General features: G+C 37.8%; 1 protein-coding gene across 2 annotated transcripts in view; it reads right to left on the bottom strand.

Moving 5' to 3' along the window:
* PDGFRL (platelet derived growth factor receptor like) overlaps positions 1-15,778 on the bottom strand; it is a 29,924-nt gene extending 14,146 nt beyond the window's left edge. Inside the window, exons 1-2 of one of the 2 annotated variants that reach the window (XM_053458992.1) lie at positions 15,641-15,778; positions 12,668-12,953 (exon numbers count right to left, since the gene is read on the bottom strand). In XM_053458992.1, coding sequence (XP_053314967.1) covers positions 12,668-12,861 — 194 coding nt within the window. In that variant the 5' untranslated portion in view covers positions 12,862-12,953; positions 15,641-15,778. Of the gene's footprint in view, positions 1-12,667; positions 12,954-15,545 lie in introns of both variants that reach the window. The other variant, XM_053458983.1, reaches the window with a different exon arrangement.
* Between the last annotated feature and the right edge of the window lie 3,835 nt (positions 15,779-19,613).

Genomic DNA, 19,613 nt, shown 5'->3' with positions numbered 1-19,613 from the left:
AATTCATACAGGAAATGATTACTTAAAGTTATGCTGCTAAAGGTGGTTCTACAAGCTATTGAATCATAAGACATACTTAGTTTTTCACACATGGCTTCTCTAATTTGGGTTAATTTTTGTTGAATTAATCATGACACGGTGTAATATGTCATGTGTTTTTATTCATCTGAGGTATTTACCTAATGTTTAGACATGCTAAGGAGCAGATTATTATTATTATTATTATTATTATCTTTTATTTATATAGCGCCAACAGTTAAGCAGCGCTTAATACAATACATAAATTCAAGGGGTATGACAAGACGAGAATTGACAGACTAAGACAAACCGATACACTAGGTGGAGAGAGCCCTGCTTGTTATTATGTCCTGGAAAGTAAAACCGTAGAATTCAAAGAAAGTGTACTTACTTTTTCACACTATGCAGCCTCACCAACAAAGAATGCATATTAAACCATTCAGTATTGAGAGTTTAGAGAGTGGATAGGGACAACTTTGGGAACAGGTTAAAGTTTAGGATCTCTGTTGTAGCTTATGGATGCCAGTGATATCATCACTAAGTCCCCCATACTGTTTATTTTATCTTTTTTATATTCGATTAAAAACCTTTTTTGTACTCTTTTCATTTGTTGGAATAGGGAGAAACTTTGCCTTGACTCCAACCTCCCTTGCATTGACCAGTAACCCTTGTATTGCTGATCACAATGTGTGAGATCAGCCAGCAGGGGAGTGATCCCAGCAATAGACAGCCTGATCTCCTGAGCAGCAGTAGAGGGATGTCCCTGCTGCGTAAAATGCATGACGTACTGGTATGTCCTAAGGGTCATCTTCCCTCACCTTTTATGGACATATCTATACAACTATAGGATAGAGAACAGGTCAAAGTACTTTGTAAGCACTTCAATATACATTGATAAAAGTTGTAGGGGAAAAAAGGGATATAGGTCACACTTACCTTTTAGGGGATGCTACAGCTGTAGAACTGCAGTGGATTTGGAAATGGGACCACACAAAAAAGTTAATGGGACCACTCAGCTATCATGTGCATTAAAGGGTATAAGATGACTGGGGTGTCCATTTAAAGTAGTTTGCTTGTAAGCAAGACATTTTAATCCCCCATACTACAATGCAGAGTAACATCAACACCAATAATGTAGGAAAGATGTGTGATTTCTAACACAGACACACATAAGCAGTATGTATTTTACAACTTTTCATCAGTTTTAAAATATAATTGCTTTATTCTTCAATGAAACTGAAGAATTCTCATAGTTTTAAGCTAATGTAAATGTATCAGCTGGGACTCATCTAATAATAATAGATTTGCAAAACTGATTGCAGGGCATGATTGCAATGCCTGCAAAGTTTAATCTATAGTTAGAGTTAAATTAAACACTTAACAACACAATTAAATCTGCAGTGAACATATCATTAACACAGAAAATGTGTATGAATTATTGTACTGTGTCTTTATATTCCTATGGAATACATTCAACGTTTCTTCCAGACAGGGCCATAATTACTAATTTTGTAATTGTAATTCAAGCCAAGCTTATAAAACATCTCTAATTATTAAACAATTCCCAAGTAAAGGAATAATAAGTGGTACGTATTATAATATGTTATACTTACTAACAACAAATAAATACACACATACTGTATGGTGATATAAAAAATACAGAATACCGCCACCCCAGGCAGAAAAAATGAGCGTTCCATCGCCGCAATGTGGGCCATGCAGCCCAGTTGCTTATAGGCCACGGATCGGTACAGGTCCAAGGCCCTATAGAGGTAACTTGTTGGCTTTTAATATATACACTCACTGGCCACTTTATTAGCTATACCTGTTTAATTACTTTTTAACACAAACAGCTAATCAGCCAATCACATGGCAGCAACTCAATGCAGTTAGGCATGTAGACGTGGTCAAGACAACTTGCTGAAGTTCAAACCAAGCATCAGAATGAGGAAGAAAGGGCATTTAAGTGACTTTGAACGTGGTATGGTTGTTGGTGCCAGACGGGCTGGTCTAAGTATTTCAGAAACTGCTGATCTGCTGGAATTTTCACGCACAACCATCTCTAAGGTTTACAGAGAATGGTCTGAAAAAGAGAAAATATCCAGTGAGTGGCAGTTGTGTGGGCGAAAATGCCTTGTTGATGTCAGAGGTCAGAGGAGAATGGGCAGATTGGTTCGAGATGACAGAAAGGCAACAGTAACTCAAATAACCACTCGTTACAAGTAACCAAGGTATACAGAATACCATCTCTGAACGTACAACACGTCGAACCTTGAACAGGAAACTGACTGCAATTCCCACAGGCTCACCAACATTGGACAATGAAAGACTGGAAGAATGTTGCCTGCTGTGACATTCAGATGGCAGGGTCAGACTTTGGCATAAACCACAATAAAACATGGATCCAATTTGCCTTGCGGGCTGGTGGTGGTGTAATGGTGTGGGTGACATTTTCTTGGCACACTTTTTGCCCATTAGTACCAATTGAGCATCGTTTAAATGTGACAGCTGACCATGTCCATCCCTTTATGACCACAGTGTACCCATCTTCTGCTGGCTACTTCCAGCAGGATAATGCACCATGTCACAAAGATCTCCATCTCAAACTGGTTTCTTGAACATGACAATGAGTTCACTGAACTCCAATGGCCTCCACAGTCACCAGATCTCAATCCAATAGAGCACCTTTGGGATGTGGTGAAACTCGAGATTCGCATCATGGATGTGCAGCCGACAAATCTGAAGCAACTGCGTGATGCCTTCATGTCCATATGGACCAAAATCTCTGAGGAATGTTTCCAGCACCTTGCAGAAAGTATGCCACGAAGAGTGAAGGCAGTTCTGAAGGCAAAAGGGGGTCCAACCTGCACTAGCAAGGTGTACCTAATAAAGTGGCCAGTGAGTGTGTATATATATATATATGTGGAAGAAAGAGAGATATTATCAATTGAGTACATGCAACTATATCTATGTATGGGAACCCAGAGGAACTTTCCACAGGGTTCTGTCTGGCAGTGCAGAGTATTTAGAGCTGCATGACCATTAAAATCATATGATGTAAATTGCTGCCACCTAGTGTTCATAAAATGAAAGTAAAAATGTAAAAAAAAAACATTAAAAGTGGTTATTAAATAAAGAGGATCAAAATAACAAAGCAAATAGGATTTCTATTATCAGCAAATGCAACAGAGGAAAGATTGTGCATGGAGTTTGGAGCCTGAAGCAATTGAGCTTGACATATCTGGACTAAATAAAGGTTGTAAAAGTAAAAGATTTTTTTTCCCAAAACACTGACTGGTTCTCCGATTTTGTGCCTGTAACTAGAATGAAATGCATATTTGCAGCTGCCTCATGACCCTGTCTCTACAGTGTAGGACTCACATAAAACTGTCTGTATTTGACCCAGACAGTCTAAACTTGGCCATTTTATTTGGAGAGCTTTTTCAGACACCAATTGGTTGCTTTAAGTGGCCAATCAGTGAAGTGAAAATAGGACCACAGAGGATGTAGTGTGTTGCAGCTCTGTGGCTGCAGTTTCTCTTAAAGGGAAGTGATTTATTTTTAACAAGTTAAACTTACAAAATACGTTATCATGCATAAGTTGTTGGTGAAGCAGCATGCATATACATATATTCTATACATAGAATTTACAGTAAATATATTCAGGTTTTATAAGTGTGTAAAAAGCATGGATGTAGATGTGTAAACCTTTGGCAAATATGTCACTGACAGGTTGTTTGCCCCAAACAGCCTGTCTGTGTCATATTTGCCCACATACAGCCTGTCTGTGCCATCTTTAACCCCAAACAGCCTGTCTGTTCCCCCTTTGCTGCCAAATATGGCACAGATAGGCTGCTAGGAGGCAAAGATGGCACAGACAGGGTGTTTTGGGAGCAAAGATGGCACAGGCAGACTGTTTGGGGACAAAGCACAGGTCGGCTGTTTGGGGACAAAGATGGCACAGGCTGGCTGTTTGGGGACAAAGATGGCAAGTCATATGTTTCCAATCTGGGTACTGGGTAACTCCCGAGGATGCAATAGAAATGCTGGAGCAAGTCCTGTATGTGCAATCTGGGTTTTAGGGCAAGTCCTATATCTGCAATCTGGGTGCCAAGGCTGGCCTTTGGGGTTTGTGACTTGTGATCTGTGTCTGCAAGTTAGGGTTTCAGTGCATTATTTATTTGATCTATACATTTAATGCTGAGTTTACATGTAATTTTCAATTGATCTATACCAATAAGGCTGGGATTGTGTCTTATTCAGTTGCTTTATTCATGTAATGCTATGTTTTCATGTTATTTATTAATACCTACAGGATTTTTATGTAGTATTTGCTTGATTAGCTGCAATGCTGTGTTTCCATGTGTTGTTAATTTGATCTATACCTGAACTACATGAAGGAGGAAAGAGAGGTGTGACACAGTGAAGGAGGGGACAAATGAACTCTGGGGGTGATAATGAGGAGAGGGCACCATGGGGGTTGCCCACACAAGGTACTTGAACAACTAAAGTCGGCCCTGATCATGACTTGCGCATCTGTTTCGGGTTACTCGATGGACCTGCACCATTCATTTGCTATGTGATTGGCATTGTATTGTGTCCTGCGAGTGTGGCGTGAGGACATGTATTGCAGAGTCACGCTAGGGTCAGAAGAGCGCAATGATTGCCTCCTCCTAATCTCCATTGACATGTTTGCAAACTACTTTTGTGGGGGGTTTTGGTATTAGGGTGAAGATGGGATTGCATGCTAGGGAAAGTGTGTGGGGGGGGGGTCAAGCAAATGCTTGCCCAGGGTCTAATCATTATTAAAGGTGGCCATGAAGAATTCCCACAGATGAAAACCAGATACTACTGCAGTGCCCTGGGTTAAGAATACTCCCTCAAGCATAGAAATGCTTAGAATATTTGCTGTTTGGTTCAATATCTTAGTGTGATTCAGCCAATGGCACAATTGTCCAGTTGTCATATATTTACAGCATTCACAAAATGAACATATCTTTTCATTTTTCTTACCCAGGGCTGTCTTTACAAAGGGTACAATAATTACAACTATGTGGACCCAGCCTCTGGAGGGACACTGGCCTACTCTGCATGCCCTTAAATACAGAGACATGATTTTCCGGGTAGATTCTTGTGGCGAACTGTATTTCTTTAACAGTGGGGCAAGAAAATGGCTGTTCTTTAAATTAAGAGAGCCTGGCGGAAGACAGATGACTTTTTACGTTAGGACCATGGAGTAAAACTCTGTACAATTAGTAAAAATGTATTTTCTCATGTTTCTCTGGGTCATTGGTGTACCCAAAATATCAGACAAGTTTTTTCCTAAATGCCAAAATATATAACAGTAGACAAAAACAAAATAAATAGACCGGCAATTAAAATCAGATTAATAAATAGACAGACAAATGATAAGTGGATGACGTATACATTGATATATCTATTTTGCCATAGGTCGATTGTACGTCTTGCTGCATACGCTTCTGGCATCCTAATAGTTAATAACTTGGGTAGCACCCTCCTGTTTTATGGTGTATTATTATTTTATAACCTCTAGCAAATGTCCTAACAAGCCATGAATCAATTATGAACAAGTTTGGAGCTGCAGTAAGGTATTTGTACATTATAGTATGGAACATATATTACTTCATCGACAGATATGCTAATGTAGGGATACTTTCATTTGGTTACTTTTTGTGGTTCTTATATGTCACAGAATTGGATAATTTCCTATATTTACCAATTCCACTTTATAAATCCTACATGCATTCTTATTTCACTTATGTACTACAATTTTACTCCAGAAATACAGGTTGGTTTTCATGGAATGATTAATATAACATTTGGAGTTGTAACTCATTCTGTATTTTCCATATGCATGTTCTTTCTGCATATCCATGACAATTCCTTCTGGATATTTAGTGAAGTTTTTCAGGCTGAGAATATGCTGGGAAATTGCCAAATTCAACAATTTTAAGGTAAAAATAGTCTGACAGTTGGGAAGGAATTTTCTTACCCAGCCCATGAAAAGATTGTTAGGACTTTAACTAAATCCCAGCTTAAACCACTAAAATCATATGTGTTTGCATTTTATTAGACCTGTAATATGTGTGCCACCTGTTTGTTGAACACAGTGGAGGAAAAAGGGAAAATAAAAGCTGCTTTATCTAATCAACTGTGAATAAAAGAATATGTGATAGACAAGTAGTGGAGACGAAGGTCTCCTAGGGGCCCAAGGAAGTCTAACTAAAGAGAAGTGCATAAAGTGGTCATTTTACTCTCATTTTAAAAAGTTGCTATCTTTTATTAGGCCAAGACAGATGTAAAAACACACAAGCTTTTGAGACCATCTTCTTCAGATGTGATGGCAGACTAATTTATAATATTTATAACATTTATTAAATTCCACTAAAGACCATCTTCTCTTTGACCGATATGGCTAAATTCTTTTTTTGAAAATTGTTGTGATATGAACAAACATTAATGGGTTTTACTCATCAAAAAAGAACAGAAAAAAAAAAACACCGTGTGGCCTGCCACTTCCATCTGTAAACCCCATGATGTGTTGATTCTGTGACATACTTCAGAGACATAAAGATTTCAGCACACAGGGCAAGTCCCTGCTGATGTGAAGGCCTTTGGGACTTGTACATCATCCATGGATGTGTTTGTGTTTTTTATTTATTTTTTTGTAAAGAAGTGGTCAGCTGTGTGTGGGATTCTAAAACAGTCACTTTTACATAGATTTTTGACAATTCTGGTCTGGGATATGGAGGCTCTGCTGAGTCAACGCAGCTTCTATAGTGTAACCGGCCCATTGAGCAGTGGGATACAGGGGGACCTGATCGACCAAGAGAGCTAGGGATCGATCAACTGAAAAATCACATGTAAGCTCAGCATTAAAAGAGTAGGTCAAATAAGTAATGCATGGAAAGTTTCAATTTGGCTCAGTACCCAGATTTGCACATATAAGGACTTGCCCTAGCACCAAGATTGCACACATAGGGACTTGCCCCAGCAACCAGACTGCACACGTAGGGACTTGTCCCAGCTACAGGTTACACACAGACATGGAACTTGCCCAGATTGCATCCACAGGATTTACGTACCTAGCGCCAGTGGCCTTCTCTCAGTCTCAGGGCTCCTCTCAGTCTGACTTAGGCGCACCCTCTATTCATTCTATACGCTTAGGCCCCAAAAAGTTACAGTAATGTATAGACAGTCAGAATACACACATAGAACCTACCCATACAAATGCCCATACACACATACATACAAATGCAAGTGAGAGTTTGTTTGTCAATCAGTGATTGAACTATGGATTGTACAGGGTAATTGCTTCCATTCTTCTTGTACAAACTTTCCAGTGTCATCCCCTCATAATGAAAAGCATGAGGGAGCTGAAACCACAGTAAATTTTCTGTTGGCTGAATGGTGACACCTTGTCACCCTTCACCTACAATGAGGATGACCGAAGCCTATTCTGGCCTTATATTATGATTAATAAATTAACTCTCCCTCACACACTCTCACGCTTTCTCACACTCACTCATGCTTTCTCACACTCTTTCTCAATATCTTCCTACTGTTTCCGCAGCTCCACTTCTTCTCTTGTCTTTTCTTATTCATTTTTTCTTCATCCGCTTCTCTACGTGTCTTCTTTGCCCGCTTCTCTGTGCACCTGGTCTTCCAGTGCTCTTCCACAAAAGGGCGGAGCTTCTTGGCACACCCTCTTGCTGATTGGAGAAATGGGGGAAGATGCTGGGGGAAGAGGTGCAGAAAGCTTATTTTTCTCCATGAATCAGTCATGGAAGAACATGCCTTGGGGCAGAAAATTGCAGCCCCTGTCCAAGTGCCGCCTGGGTCCAATGACCCACTGGGATCCATGCAAGGGCCAGCTCTGGAGGTGAACACATGTGTTGTAGTTTCTCTGCAGCTGTTTGCCTGCAATAAGAAATAATCCCTGCACTAAGAAAAAATAGTGTTTGGTTAACCCACCAGTTGAAAGGAACTACACCCCAAATTATTGAAAAATGCTCATACCACTGAAAATCAAAATGTAAACCACTGGAATTAAATGAAAGCAAACTACTGGCAACAGGAGAATACATTCCTACAAAAGCCCATCTTTCTTCTAAGTGCCATTTTAATAAATATATTTAATAAGCATCAGCTTTTTGGAAGCATTGACGAATGTGTTTGAAGGCCAGATGAATAGAGCAGTATGGTTCAGCTTACTTAACCAAGTCTTTGATATCACGGGCAGATTAAGTCACTTGGAACTTTGATCATTTATAGCAAACTGTAGAACTGGCATGGTTACTATCGCCCTAAGATGATTTTGGTCATTTTGAATATAATATAAAGAAAACTTAGAAGGCTAGAAATCTAAAGCCACCACATATGGTCACGACTGAATTCATAAGGGTTGTTCATTGTGACTTCTGTGCACAAATATAAACAAGAACCTGATGACAGAGAACCATTCAGACCATCTAGTCTGTCCATTGTTTCTACTATGAAGACTCAAACCTTAATCAGTCATCAGTGTCATCTTAGGTGGTCTCATTTTAGATTCAGGAGAGCCATATGCCTACCCCATGCTTTGAGATACACATGGCAACAACGAGATACAATGTTAAACCACAGAATAACGGATGATGCTATGCCACAAAAAAAAACTCATCTCGGTTTATGTACACAAGATGCTCATTGAACTACCCTGGTTCTCCCTCTGTCTATCTTAAGCAGTAGGCATGTGTAATTTTGTAAGCATGTTAGAAACACACACACAAACACACACACATATATATATATATATATATATATATATATATCCATAAATGAAGTGAAAGCTGGCTATACTGAGGAATCTCAAAATCTTTGTCACCAGAGAAAAAGTGAATTGAGTCCATGAAATACCAGAGGACTGTACACTGGAGAAGAGTCCGAAAGCTGGTTGTCACAAAGTACAGATTTTCACGATATATGATTATAAACACAAGAAACTTGTTTATTGGACCAGGTGGCTCACTCCCAATGTACACTCATTTGCATGCAGCAATGGCTATGGGGCTGATGTCAAAGTAATTTGTTACTTGGAAGCAGATATGTATTTCCCTTGTGTACACGGTGTGTGTTGGAACATTCGTTTAACCTAGCACACAATTTATTTTTAGCAGTATTTGTGAAAATTACTTGCAGAGCTGTATTATCTTCTCTGTGGGGTTTATTCATTAAATTTAGTTTCAGGTCATCTGGGGACAGGTAAAACATTTCAAGCCACGGGTTCCCCATGCAATATGCAGAATCAATTTGGGCATTGTCAGCCTAGAACGAGAATCTCACCATGGTTAGTCGTTTGCTTGCGTACTTAAGTTGGAGAGACAGAGGTTTATTTACTAAAGTGGCGTGGGCATGCATGCATGAATAGCATGCATGGCAAGGTCACCTCACTGGTTGAACTATACATTATATATGCCGATTACTAGAAGACAGGTGATAGACGCTACTAATAATTAGTCTTATAAATAATCAATGGTGCTTACTCAATATGTGAAAACACCCCTATTCACAATTGAGAAGCGCAAGAAGTATCTGACAATCAATTGTTATAAAGTGTTAATAAAATCATTATTGTGATTAAGATAAAAAAAAACAATTGACTTTTGTGTTTTCTTTAAATAACATTAATTATATTTATCAACATTGCTTAAAGCTTTAGAAGCTTTAGTAGAAGGGACTGAAAGAATAAAAAAAACAAATAGTGCTCTAAAAAAATATAAAAAAATATAAATAATATACAAATAGACGGTATATTATTCTATTCGGCAATTCTTATCAGAGAGCGCTATTTGTTGTCCCTTCTATTGAGACCGAGTAGTATTGCTCTATAGTTTATTGTGGTTGTATTATAAGTATAATTTCTGTTATTTAAAGAAAACACGGAAGTCGCTAATTTTCTTTTTTTAAATAATTATTAATTACAATAGTCATTTCATTAACACTTTATACAGTTAATTTGTCAAATTCTTTTGGCACTCCTCTTTTGATTTCTATACAATAAACATGGCCTTCTCAGTCATTCTTTTGGAGAATTTGCCGGTGTTGGCCTTTTATTACTTCTAGTGAAGTCAAGGAGATGAAACCACATCTCTCCTCCATACTCTCCAAACAACTCTGACATCAGAAAGTAAACATCAAAATGTTTCAGCTCATCTACAACTGCGTAGACATTAATCCATAATAAATTAATTATATACCAAACCTAACATATATACATTTTTTCTGTAAGTGAATTTATTTACATACCGTTATCACTTCTGCTGTGTCCATAATTAATGTAATTATGCAAATTCTATGACAAGCGGCAAGATAGTTATTCTTATTGACATGCATTCATGGATATATTGAACCAAATATAAATTATTTTATCGGAAAAAATTCTTACTGAGTATATTGACATGTAAAATGTCACATTTTGGTAAACATAGAATTGGTTTCACTTAAATCTTAAGGTCTTAAATGTTTCAGATTTACTAACATTTGTGTAAAAACTGTCAGAACTTATATATTTATTTTTGAAGATTTCAAGAAATATAGAGCAGATTCGTAACAAAGGTCTTATACAACCGTCTACCACTAAATTAATGAGCAGTTTCAAAGAGAACGAGCTACTGATTCTTCTGGTCCCTGAGAGGTTAATATAAAAAGCTATTTTTGTTTTAACAAAATCCAAGAAAACGTGTTTACATTATGTTTGACAGAGATTAAGAAAAAAGATATCTTGAGTTACCCAAGAGAAAATGGAGTATTTAAAAATGATTTATTCCATCTGAAGGAAAGTTCCGTAACTTTGTAACTTTAAATTGTTTTAACTTTGGTATCAACTTCGATTAAAGATACAGATTGAGAAAAAAAAGAATATGGGCTTTAACCAAAAGTTGCCATTCTAAGAAATTTTGAAATACTTTATGAATTTTGAAGCATTCTACCGTCTATAATGGCAATAAACTTTTGTATCTGCTTGCAGACAGGCGTGAGTTCATGTAAAGTCTGAAATAAGTTTAGATTTGAAAATCTTAAAAAAATAGCCCGGGATTTAGTTTATTTTTGACACAAGGATCGTTTGACTGCCGGGAAAGAGTCAAAATTTGGAATCTCAGAAATGTTTAAGCTCTTAAAATTTCATTGGCCAGCAATGTCTACTCAGCATATGGAAATGCTTGTAATGAGTTAAACATATAGTTTTACTATGTCAATATTTGATTTCATTTTTCTTTTCCAACCCCTTGAGGGCCAACATTTTTTGGAAAGTATTTTGTCATTTTCTCATTTTGCATTAAGAAGATATGTGTTTAATTATTCTCACAGTGCATTATCACAAACAACCTGTTTGCAGTTCCACAGCACCTGTAATGTTATCTAGAAATACCGCACATGGCAATCAAGACTAAAGTCACAACTAATGGCTTATAGTGGTCTAGGCCGAGTTAGCCTAGGATGACAGGACCATAGGTAGAGGCATCCAGCCCCCTCTGCCTTATTGGGGGCCGCAGCATGTAGCTGCTGAGTGGGCCAATAACCCATTGATCTCCCTTGTAACTGGTCCATTTACACCATGAGGTCAAACGTGAACCAATCATTGGATAATTTCTTAAATCACAGCACAGCCTCAGCAAGATATATGGTTCAAGAAAGAGGAGCTACTGTCAGGAAGGTCCTGAGGGGGGATGTGGCTCAATGTTATATAGTACACTAATAGTTACAACACCCAAACCCAGACGGACACACATGCTGACATACCCAAACGCACTCATGCAGCTCACCTACCTTGTCTTCAGCTTGCTGCCACGCTACTCCAGCGGGGTCACGAACTGCAATGTTACCTGGCCCTGCCTCCATCTTGAAACAATGGTAAGTCTGGAACCTATTTATCCCTAATTGACCACAACCCAGGATCTGGCCATGCTGTCAAAGTGCCGCCTGGGTCCCATGTAAGGGGTAACCAAACAGGTAAAATTTAAAAATGATATTTTCTGGACTTATTTGTTTTGGAGCAAAAGCAAGGTAGAAATGCATTGGGTCTTGAATTCCTAATGCATTCAAATTATGGATACATTTATTTTTTTTCTCCTATTTTTAATTTAATTGAAATGCTATATCATATAGCATGTGTTTATGCCTGTTTGGCCTGTCCAATGAACCATATGTTGTCCTGCACATTCAATTCCAATGTTCACTAAATGTACCCAGGATACACAAACTTCACCTGAGAGAATGCTAGATCTTACTAAGATCAATAGTTAACAATCACAATAACAACTGCTTAGCTGGGAGCTATATATATATTATTTCAAATTTCTTGGACTGGACTGGTCAATGGGCACACTGGGCAAATGCTCAATGGATCAATGAAAACGCAACATACTGACATCCGATCGGGTGTCGATCCCATTTTTAAGCGTACAGTTGCACATACCATGTTTGTGGGTGATCTAAAAGTGCAGTGTCGCAGGCAGCAACACATCTATCAGCCACCAGCCTTAAAGCGCACAAGCCACTTGCCTGCCAGGACCAAGAAAAGCACCAAGGAGCCTGCAAACGAATAAGTAGTATAGTAATCTTAGTTAAAAGGGTTTCTTTGGTTTACCTGAGTCTGGAGTCCTTGAATTTATCCAGATTGACAGGGTAGCTCCATGTGACCTTGTCCCCCTTACATCTAAGCTCAATGCTTTGTCCTGCAGTCATACTTAGCATGGCAGCTGGTTTCTGGAACCGTCCTTTGTCCATTACTTGGGTCATAATGGACGGAGTCTTTGTTAGGGTTTCTGTGGTTTCTTTCATTTTTGTAATTTTTGGCTTGAGTTTTTTGATAGCAGGTTTGATTTTATTCTCACCAGGTTCTTTTGGGCGCTTAGCTTTGGCTTGACCATGAACTAAAACAGGCAGACAAAGAAAAAAAGGACATTTTAAAAATTATTATAAACCTCATCACCTATAACTCAAGTGACTTAACTTAAAACCACTCATCAGCGCTCAATCAAGCAAATGAAGAGGTGTTAAATAAAATCAGTTGTCGAGTTGATCATCATCATCTTAGCTTTGTAGGTCTACAGGCCATTCATGTGATTCTGCCAGTTGAGTCTGATGTGGACTTGTCGGTTGGGTGATCCATTTAGGGTTTAACGGAGTTCTGGGTCAACTCCCCTATGCCTTAAATCCCAAGCTGACTTTGTTCAGTTAGAATCCTGTTAGAAACCCCACCGTAAGCTCAATTCAGGTCTAGTTTTTGTGAATAGACAAGCTGGCACAGTTGCAGTATGTCTGTTGCATTTCAGCAAAATTAGTATGATTGGTCAGAAGAACTGTCAACTTGGTACAACTCTGAAAATGTGGACAGTACAACGAATTTCAATTTCAGTGTTATTTTGATTCACAATTTCTTGGTCATAACACTCTGATTTTACAAATAATGTTCTAATAATAAAATACGGTTGTGAACATTAACTTTTTAAAATCCAACTAAATTCATCTCTTATTTTTACTGCTATTAATCTATACATTAAAACATCCCCCATAAAAACATTAAGGATGGGGAGCGGTCATTGCTCTAACACCGAGGAGTTTTATCACTATACTGAGCAGTCTTTGGACGAAGAGTAAATAAGAGCACATTCCATTCACAAACTATCTGTAATTTAGCGTATGTTCCACCATTTAACTAATAATGAGCTAATCTCTATTAAAATCGTTATCCAATTAAAAAGCGTTTATTGCATTAATTGCCATGCAAAATCCAGCAAAAGCATTTTTCATTAACCCTTTTTCTGTGTCACAAAGAACAATAGTGTTCTGTATTTGACTATAAGCTTTTGACCTAGAGAAGATTTCTTTAGTGTGAAATGCCAGATGTACTGAAGAACTAATTTGTTTCCTACGGGGGTGTGTAGCAAGAATTCACACAGCGACCTGGTTCTTTAAAGGCTGACAAATCATCTATAAATCTTTAGCAACATTAATGAAAACTTGCATTTCATTTTTCTGCAAGTATGCATATGGAAGTCATTTCAGCATGACATATATAAATATGTAATATAATCAGCAGTACATGCCATGGCATTAGTGTTTCTCAGAAAACCTAAATTAATTTAACGAGTAAAAAAATAAATAATTTCACATCTTTCAAGTCTTAAATTTCAGTTTTTAAAGTGGCAGTAAATATGGCCTTGTTTCTGTGAAATACTTAGAAATGCTGCCTATTTAGTTTCCTAGCAGCTGATTCTTGTTTCTTGACTTGGGTCTACTGCGTATGTGAGAACATAGGCATTGGCGCACACTCCCAACGCAGGATTTAAGATTGTTCTCTGCCACAATATGTCTATACCACTGGCCTCAGGGCCATAACTTTAATGGGGCAAGAGGGGCACTTATCCTAGGAGCAGCAAGGTAAGAGGTGCACTTGAGCCACCCAACAGCAATGCTCCTTGGTCCCCTTCTGCTTCCAAAAGCCGACATAACCCCGGTGTAGTGCAGGACCACAAATCCTGCCAGGCGCCACAAGCCCCAGTTACAGATCTGCTGGCCCACCACCTACCATCATAGAAGAAGGCGAGAATGTTTGACTTGAGGGACTATCATGTCACAATATAATTTTTGACATAACACTCTCATAAAAATGTATTATATCATTCTATGATTCTTTCGTTTGTATTGAAGTCACCTAACGTAATTAATCCCTAAGGATATTTTCATGATTATAACCTAAGTTTTATAGACAATCAACAATTACAGAGCTAGCATTGCATGAATATTCCATCCATCCGTATTATATAATTCATATAAATTCATGGATTTGTTTCAGGGACAATCCAATGCCAGTTACAGTCCTCAGCTATGAATGTAAGTGAATTCCACTATTCTCTATTCCGTCTGTTGTCAACACATATAATATAATATAATATAATATATAACGCTTTATAATATACTATGCTATCTTATTACATATTGTTTTATACAGTGTATTGGAAGAATGTTTTAATGTTTCCATCAATAAAAAAACATCAGTTCAGTATTACATGCGTACATATATTTGCATATAATTACCTGTGATAATTGACACAGGTGTGTATCATTTTTCATTGTTGCCCATTAAATAATTAAGTGGTGGCGGACAGCCAAAATCACAGAAATACCATTACCTGGCCGAGGATAACGGGCGCTGTAGTTTAAGTACAATTGGTGGGCTATCAGTTCCCCTCTCATGCATCAAGAACACTGGAAGTTAAGATCGATTTTGCTTAAACTAGTAATCCAAATATATCAGAAGCTGAATAATTTCACTTATGGTATTTTTAGGTGTAAGTGTGCGTTACCAAGAAAGCATTCTCTGTAAGTGATGTCATTTACTTACATTTTAGGTCTTGGGTACAATTAACCTTAGTTTAACATTCTGTACGCTGCCAAAGGGCTGCTCTGTTTAGCTACAAGGTGCTCCCAGCTTTGACACGAGAGTCTGTAAAATAACTCACCATTTTGTAGAATTTCTTGAACGAGAATCAGGCTGAAAATGACCCAGAACTTCATTTTTTTTGAAGTAGGTTGGGGTCCCAGAAAGGAGACTTACCCCAAGAATAGCTTGAATAAAAGAAACCTTCTGCTTGCTGTCAGTAAATGGGCAATGCAAAAAAGAAGGCTGTAAGGAATGTGCACTGCTGATTTGTATTTTCCAGAGCATGAAGAGAAGCTTCTAAAGGATCAAGTTTCAAGAAATACTGGAAGAGAAAAAAAAAACTGTAAAAATTGTGAAACTGGTCTGCTCTCTGCTGGCTACAGGAAAAAAAATGCACTGAATTTACAGTGTTCCACATATTAGGATAATTTATAATTCTTACCTTTGCAAGACTCCCACCCAACAGCAGTTAGTTTCCGGCCAACTACAGGCTGCAGTCTGACTGAGGATGACGTGTCGGCTGAGGATTCTGAGGGTTGCAGTCTACCCATTGCTAGAAATACACATTTGTTCTTCCAAGTTTTATTTGGACATCTGTCCATACCATAAGCCTTAGGAACAAGGCAAACAGATGAGGTGATTTCACAATCTGGGAATGGATTCTTTTCATCAAAAGAGTGAAAAACGCTTCATACTTTTGATTTCTTATTAAAAACGTATCTCTGTCCACTGAGATACGTTTGTGATAAAATCCTTCATGTTACCCAGTTATTCTACGTTAAGACTTGTCACGTTTATATTTTCTTACTGGACCAAAATACCAAAAAATTGGTCTTCTCTCACCTTCCACATACAAATAATTAATCAAAACTCAATGAAAGCTTTATCAACCTCCAGTGCAAAAAAAAAAACAAAACTAAAAGGCTAAATTATGGAATATTTGCCAGATGGAGGAAGTTATCTAATGATAATTACCTGAAATAACAAACCTGGTTCTCTTGACTGGAGCACCCATCTCCCTAAGCTTCTGTAAATAACTCAAACTTCCCTCCTTAAATATACACACATGGAACCATTATCCCCACCACTTGATCCATATCCCCACCCCAAACCTTTATGTTTCCTCCTTTTCATTTTGTCTGGTAATCTCCTTTTGTTCGCCTTCTCTGTGCTTCCTATGCAGGGCTAAGCTAAACCACTAGTTTCTTATAATATAGGTGTAAAAAAGTGTATTGCACACTGTATATGTACATGTACTGTATATACACTAGATATACACATGCACATGCTACATGACCAAAAGAATGGCCACCTGGAACAGGAAAGGGCCTTCCCCAAACTGGTGCCATACTGGAAGAATACAGTTAACTGCAATGTCTTTGCATGCTGTTTCATTGATGTTACTCTTCACTGGAATTAAGGGTCCTAGCCCACACCCTGACAAACCTTTATCCTTCCTCCACCAAACTTTACAGTAGTCACTATGCATTCAGGTAGGTAGGCCAAAACCCCAAATTTGTCCTTCAGACATCCAGCGTGCCTTACACTACTTCAGCCAATGTTTAGCATTGCGAATAGTGATCTTCCACTTGTGTGCAGCTGTGCATCCATGGAAATCCATTTCATGAAGTGCCAGACAGACATGCTTGTGTTGATGTTGGTTCTAGAGGCAGGTTGAACGTCTGTAGTGAGTGATGCTACAGACGACAGGCTTTTTTGGGCACTCTGTACTTTGGTCACTTAGCCGCTCTACTTTATGAGTTTGAGTGGTCTACCAATTCGTGGCTAAGCTGTTACTCCTAGACGCTTCCACACCCCCAAAAATAGCACATAAACTTGACTTGTGGCAAAAGATGGCATCTTATGTTTAAGTCACTGAGCTCTTCACTACGACTCATCACACTGCCAATGTTTGTCTATGGACAGGGCATGGCTATGTACTTTTTTATTTTTATTTTTTATACACCTGATGTTGTGAAACACCTGAACTCAATAACTGAGAGGTGGTCATTTGTGGGGTCTGAAGAGCTCAGTGAATTCAGGCATGGTACTGTGATAGGATGCCACCATTGCAATAAGTCAGTTTGTGAAAGTTCATCCCTGCTAAATATTCCACAGTCAACTGTAAGTGGTATTATTGGAAAGTGGAAGTTTAGGAAGGTGGAAGTTTAGGAAAGAGGAAGTTTAGGAAGGTGGAAGTTTAGGAACAGCAGCAACTTGGCCACTAAGTCGAAGACAATTACTGAGTCGCATTGGTTCGTAAAAGTCGCCAGTGCTCTGCTAATTCCATAGCTGAAGAGTTCCAAACTTCCACTGGCATTAATACCAACACAAAAACTGTGCGGGGGGGAGCTTCATGGAACGGGTTTTCATGGCCGAGAAGCTGTATGCAAGCCTCATATCATCAACTTCAATGCCAAGGGTCGGATCGAGTGGTGGAAACATTATCAAAACATTTTAAAAAGCTCTGAATATTATGTCAGTATGTTTATTTAACCCCTCCCTGACTTTACAACATACTATTATGTCATAAACATTCCCATAACAGCTTAGAAGCAGTCCTACATATTTTGCATCAATGGAGAAGTGTCCGTGCCGATACAAGAGATCATGCTATCTAATGGCAGCACTGGATTGTAACGGTGCTTTTTGCCATCTAAAACATATGGCTTTGGGGTGGTACTGTACCTTGCGCTCAAAAATTATGTTTTTCAGCAGTAGCACCTAACCCGTGGAGAAAGGTGAAATTGCAAAAATAAAAATTCTATATTTTAGTGCTAATAAAGATTATGTATCAATATGGTTTCAAACAAAAGCCATAATTATTCTAGTTTGTGAGCATTCACTAAAAAGAAAAAGGCCCAAATGTAGGATGCAAAAAAACACAATAAAAAAAGAAAAAGAGGCAAGACTTCAGAAATATAGACATTTTAATCTTTATTTATAAACATTTTTTGTGTTGTTCCATATGTTAAAAGGCAATTGCAACAGCCCTATACATGAAGCAATGCAGATGAGAAAATTAAAAAATGTAAAATACGCTATACATATATACACAACAAATTTAAGCCTCTGTCTTATTATCATGAAAAAAACTCAACTTTTAGCATGATTTTCTGTAAATCTGTTAAGAAATACCTGAAGTATAATACTCTGTGCTTTAGGTTAGCATTGTAACAGTGTTAGACTATGTATTGATACATATGTTACTTAATATTAGCTTGTAAGCTTTTGGGCCAGCAGCTCGGTGTACAAGACAATATGTCTTGAGCTATATATGAGTACATGATTTATTTTTTTAAAAAACACAACTTTTTTGGTACATTTCAAATTAATCAGAAAGAAAAATAACTATTTACAATGAATGGTAATAATACTAAAAGCATGACATGTCAAAAACACGCTCTAGAAAAGATATGTTTGCTTCATACAAGGGTATCCCGAGCATTTTAAAGGATAAACCCTTCTTGCCAGATTATAAATGTATACAAAGTAGTTATAACCAGGATTAAAACCAAAAATCCACATTATTAATCATTAGAGGTTAAAACTCTGCGTCCTATCAAGATTTTCTCAAATAGTACAGCACGTTGTATATTATCTTTTTTAAGAAGCAGTGAAACCTTAAAATGTATATACAGTAAAATAAAGCAAATGTTATCCTTTGGTATGCATTATATAAAGTCTTCTATATATTTATCGAACTTGGCTACATCTCGGTTTATAAAACATATCTGCACTTATTACAGGTTTCTTAATTTTAGAATAATATATTTACCGTCACAATACTTTCTACCTGATTAGAACTGGTGGAGAAGTTCCCACATTCTCATTGCATAATTAATGGCAGGTAAAAGCACATTATTAAAATATGTTTGGTGAGGAACCATTTAATAACAAAGATTATCACTAATTATATACAGTTTGTTATGTTCTTTTTACTAAAAGGCACTATTGTTTGCTCACAGGTCCCCTTTCACTGGGTATAAAAATGCATTGAATAAAAGTAACTGCTTTTCCAAAATACCTGGAATATTAAATGATAGCCCCAAATCTATGATGTTGACCAAGCTGAAAAAAAGATTAAATTATACAGTTGATGTGCAGCAGGGGGATGAATGTATTTCAAAAATCACCCGTCGTGGTC

Source organism: Spea bombifrons, chromosome 1 (assembly GCF_027358695.1).
Source record: "Spea bombifrons isolate aSpeBom1 chromosome 1, aSpeBom1.2.pri, whole genome shotgun sequence".
NCBI classification, from domain to species: Eukaryota; Metazoa; Chordata; class Amphibia; order Anura; family Pelobatidae; genus Spea; species Spea bombifrons.
This window is presented reverse-complemented; position numbering and strand designations above follow the sequence as displayed.